The sequence below is a fragment of the Octopus bimaculoides genome, chromosome 9 (assembly GCF_001194135.2).
Source record: "Octopus bimaculoides isolate UCB-OBI-ISO-001 chromosome 9, ASM119413v2, whole genome shotgun sequence".
In the NCBI taxonomy this organism is placed as follows: Eukaryota; Metazoa; Mollusca; class Cephalopoda; order Octopoda; family Octopodidae; genus Octopus; species Octopus bimaculoides.
This window is the reverse complement of record NC_068989.1, coordinates 67,498,627-67,503,601: the sequence shown is the minus strand read 5'-3', so window position 1 is coordinate 67,503,601 and position 4,975 is coordinate 67,498,627. Positions and strand designations below refer to the sequence as shown.

At 38.3% G+C, this 4,975-nt stretch overlaps 1 protein-coding gene across 1 annotated transcript in view; it reads left to right on the top strand.

Moving 5' to 3' along the window:
• The window catches only part of LOC106881168 (uncharacterized), a 7,278-nt gene extending 2,583 nt beyond the window's left edge, over window positions 1–4,695 (top strand). The window contains exon 2 of the mRNA XM_014931458.2: window positions 3,431–4,695. Within this exon, the coding sequence (XP_014786944.1) occupies window positions 3,440–4,570 (1,131 nt within the window). The 5' untranslated portion in view covers window positions 3,431–3,439 and the 3' untranslated portion in view covers window positions 4,571–4,695. The remainder of the gene's footprint in view (window positions 1–3,430) is intronic.
• Window positions 4,696–4,975: the final 280 nt, after the last annotated feature.

Here is a 4,975-nt window from a genome sequence, read left to right as displayed (position 1 = left end):
GTACGAAGGTCTTGCCTCACCACCTCAGCCCAGGTCTTCCTGGGCCTACCTCTTCCACGGGTTCCCTCAGCTGTTAGGGTGTGGCACTTTTTCAGGCAGCTATCCTCATCCATTCTCACCACATGTCCATACCAGCGCAATCGTCTCTCTTGCACACCACAACTGATGCTTCTAATGTTCAGCTTTTCTCTCTAGATACTTAATAATAACATTGCAAAATATCTTAGGAATGAGAACCCAGGCGAAATTTCCCCAAGACACCTGATGAAGGCTGGAGGGTATATCAACCAAAATGTGTTAACAACAAACAAGATGGGGACAAATATCCGTCAAATGTAAATAATGTGGTTCTTATTTAATTGACCTCAAAGAGATGTAAAGTAAAGTCAATCTCGGTGGAATTTGAACTCAAAACGTAAAGACAGATGAAATGCCATTAAGCATTTTGCCAGGCAAATGCTTAGTGACATTTCTTCCTACTTTATGTTCTGAGTTCAAATGTCATTCAGGTCAACTTTGCACCTTTTCATCAGTTCAGGGTCTCTAAATAAGTACGAGTTGAGCACTGGGGTCGATGTAATCAGTTTAAACACCCCCTCCCCGAAATTGCTGGTCTCTTGCCAAAATTTGAAACCTATATTATAACTAGTTATAAGGCAACGAGCTGGCAGAGTCATTAGCACATCGGAAAAATTGCTTAGCAGCATTTCTCCCAGCTCTTTACATTCTGAGTTCAAATTCCGCCCAAGATCGCCTTTGCATTTCCTCCTTCTGCGATCAACAAAATATGCACCAGTTGAGTACTAGATTCAATTTTTTATCAACTAGCCACCACTACCACCACAGACAAATTTCAGGACTTGTGCCTATGATAGAAAGAATATTATTACTGCCTATGAAGGCACCAATCAGGCAGAATCATTGGAGTGTCAGAAAAACTGTTTTTCAGTATTTGTTTCACCTCTTTACATTTTCAGTTTAAAACCCAGAGGTCAACTTTGTCTTTTGTTTTTACTGGGTCAATAAAATAAAGGGCAATCCATAAAATATTTTTTATTTCTTTAATTCTTTTCAGTTGAATCGCTTATGTTTGTATGTAGTTTTTGTGTATGTGTATACATATACATATACACACATAAACACCTACATACAGACACAAAAAAAATACATATACATAAACAATTCAACTGAAAAAAATGACAGAAATAAAAAAATTTTCACGGAAATTGCCGAATAAAGCACCAATCAAGGACGATTTGACTGAGGACTGGTGAAACCGGATGGCAACACCAGACTTCAATCTGATTTGGCAGAGTTTCTACAGCTGGATGCCCTTCCTAACGCCAACCACTCCGAGAGTGTAGTGGGTGCTTTTATGTGTCACCCGCATGAAGGCCAGTCAGGCGGTACTGGCAACGACCACGCTCAAAATGGTGTATTTTATGTGTCACCCGCACAAGAGCTAGTCCAGGGGCACTGGCAACGATCTCGCTCGAAAATCCTACGAAGGCCACTTCCAGCAAATTAAAAACCGTTTTATTTTCTGTTGCAGTCAGGAGGAATGCAGTGCCTATGACTTCTTTACAGGACCCTGAGACTGGTAGGAAAGTGGGAGGGATGAAGGTATCTTCAAACTGGAGACATAGCCTGAACATTTGCATCAGAATGGACCTTGTTAAAGGCACCCATGGCACTAACTGGGAGTGTTAAATCAAGCAACAGATTATACATTTGACACTGGTGGCCCCCTCACAATTTTCAACTTAGCTGATGGATTTCTATCACTACTTTTACAGACTGTCAGGGATCCATAGACTGCAAGTTAGGAATATAGAGTTTCTTTAATTGACTTTAGCTCCTCCGGTTGGCATTATCTTTATTTATGTTTTGTGCTGTTGTAACACTCTGGAGGTGTGGAGGCGCAATGGCCCAGTGGTTAGGGCAGCAGACTCGCGGTTTCGATTCCCAGACCGGGCGTCGTGAGTGTTTATTGAGGGAAAACACGAGGCTCCGGCAGGGAATGATGGAGAACCCTGCCGTACTCTTTCACCACAACTTTCTCTCACTCTTACTTCCTGTTTCTGTTGTGCCTGTAATTCAAAGGGTCAGCCTTGCCACACTGTGTCACGCTGAATATCCCCAAGAACTACGTTAAGGGTACACGTGTCTGTGGAGTGCTCAGCCACTTGCATGTTAATTTCACGAGCAGGCTGTTCCGTTGATCGGATCAACTGGAACCCTCAACGTCATAAGCGACGGAGTGCCAACAACAACAACACTCTGGAGGACCGAGTCTACAGGTTGTTTCCCTCCATTCCTTCACTCTCTCTCTCTTTCTTTCCCTCTCTCTCTTTCTTTCCCTCTCTCTCCCACTAAAAAGATTTTGTTCATTATGCAAATAATATAAACATTACTTTTATGTTAATATTGATTTCAAAGGGCGGCGAGCTGGCAGAATCATTAGCACGCCAGGCGAAATGCTTAGTTGTCTGCCATTACATTCTGAGTTCAAATCCACCAAGGTTGACTTTGCCTTTCATCTTTTCAGGGTTGATTAAATAAGTACCAGTTACGCACTGGGGTCGATATAATCGACTTAATCCGTTTGTCTGTCCTTGTTTGTCCCCTCTATGTTTAGCCCCCTGTAAGCAATAAAGAAATAAATATTGATTTCAAATTTTGGCACAAGATCAGTAGTTTGGAGGAGTGGGTAAGCTGATTACATCAACCCACCCCAACCTTTGGGTTGGCTGGTGCCCATTCTCCTTTGCTATCATGAAGCCTTTTTGGAGCTGGATTTTCTATGGGGAGCATGCCCTTGCTCACCCCCAAACTCAGTTTCTAGACATGAGTGGTCCTGAGACCAAGGCCTCTACCATGATTTTCAAGAAATGTGGTGGAAAAATAGCTCAGGAAGGCAGGGACGCTACTCCCTGAGACCCCTTTCAGAGCCCCTCTACCATTATGTTAACATTACTATTTCTATTAAGGTAAGCTAGCAAAATCATTAGCATGCCAGGAAAAATGCTTGGCAGCATTTTGTCCATTCTGAGTTCAAATCCACTGAGGTCAACTTTGCCTTTCATCCTTTCAGAGTTGATTAAATAAGTACCAGTTACACACTGGGATTGATGTGATCGACTTAATCCTTTTGTTTGTCCTTGTTTGTCCATTCTATATTTAGCCCCCTGTGGGCAATAAAGAAAAAAATGTTGATTTCAAATTTTGGCACTAGATCCGTAGTTTGGAGGAGCAGGTAAGTTATGTTCCAAGTTCTAATTCAATCAAGGTTCACTTTGCCTTTCGTCCTTTCAGGGTTGATATAATCAATTTAATCCCGCCTCTGAAATTGCTAGTCTTGTGCGAAAATTTGAAACCAATATTTAATGTTATGAACATTACAACCTCTTGTCATTTCTATTTTAAACAGGAAAGCATCATGAATGAGAATGAATCGCAATCCAATGAGAGAACCTTTACTGAAGACTTAAGCATGAACACCTTGGAAGACAATCCAGAATACAGATTTCAGAATGCTTGCTGTCTTCATACACTTTCCAGAAAAATTTTTAGATGTCTATTTTCCCTAAAAAGAATTTCTTCAAATGCACAAAAATATGTTATTTGGATTTTGATAATTATACTGTCTCTGTCTGGTGGACTTTATTTGCGATGCTATGTTTTCCAGAAAAGATCTATGGTTCTCTTACCATCAGATATTTCTGTTGTAGACACAATTCTGCCTCTCTTTTGCTCCAGTTTATCAATTTGCTATAAAGGAAACAAAATTAAAGCTTATGTTTTACCAAGGAAGCCTGAACTTAACAAAGCACAAGTCCAACACAACTATACAGTTAGATTTATCTTGAAGGAAGAAAATGAGAAAATATGGCCCATAAATTTACAACAAAATTCTTCTTTATCAATGAGATTGTGTAGTGAAGGACTATCAGAGATTGGTTTAATTACAAGCAAAGAAAACTTTGAGAAATGGGAATCGGAGAAAGGATGCAGTCGGTGTTTGCAGCGTTTTACTATCGGTTCTACTTGCATGAAATTCAAGTTGTCACAACCAGCTGCTAATATGCACTATATTGTTTTCAGAAGTATTGGAAAGGGATCACTTATTAAGGCAGATATTTCCCTGAAAAGAACATTGTATAAAATTCAAGGAAGCAATTTTCCTATTAAAAAGTACAACAACTGTTTTAAAATACCAGTGAAAATGCAATCATCCGAATATATTTTATTGCAATTTCTGTCAAAACAATGGGAGTTTATTTCATTAACAGTAGAATACAATACTAGAAATTATATATTTATCATATTCTTTCTTGTTCTACCATGCTTTTTGGGGTCATTGGTTTTTTCTATGACAGAGCGGTTACTTAATAACTATTCTGATGAAGATTTAGAAGACATTGAAGATAATACAAGCACGTTGTCAGTTATTGAGTACATTGGCTCAACTAATCCACCATCATACGATACCCTCTTCCCTGAAAATGACCCTAACACACTACCATCTTACCAAAAATGTGCTGAAATCGGTATCCCAAAAACATCTTGAACAAAATGGATTATGGACGCCTTTATTTATTTATATATTTATTCATTCAGGCATGATACTGAATATATTTTTTCACTCAAAATAAAAATAAAAAGATGATATTTAAAAACAAATTAAAAAACATAGCATCAGGGATCACTTATGAAAGCTATATATATATATATATATATATATATATTATTTTGCTTAAAAGAGTTCCAACACTGTCTGTTTTTTATGTTTTATTTATATTCCTGCAGAACTAATGTGGGGTATAGAATATGGAATATACAATATATAATATGATATACAATATGGTGCCATCCATTTTTATTTTATTTTATTTTATATTGTATATTGTATGTCATATTATATATTGTATATTCCATATTCTATACCCCACATTAGTTCTGCAGGAATATAAAT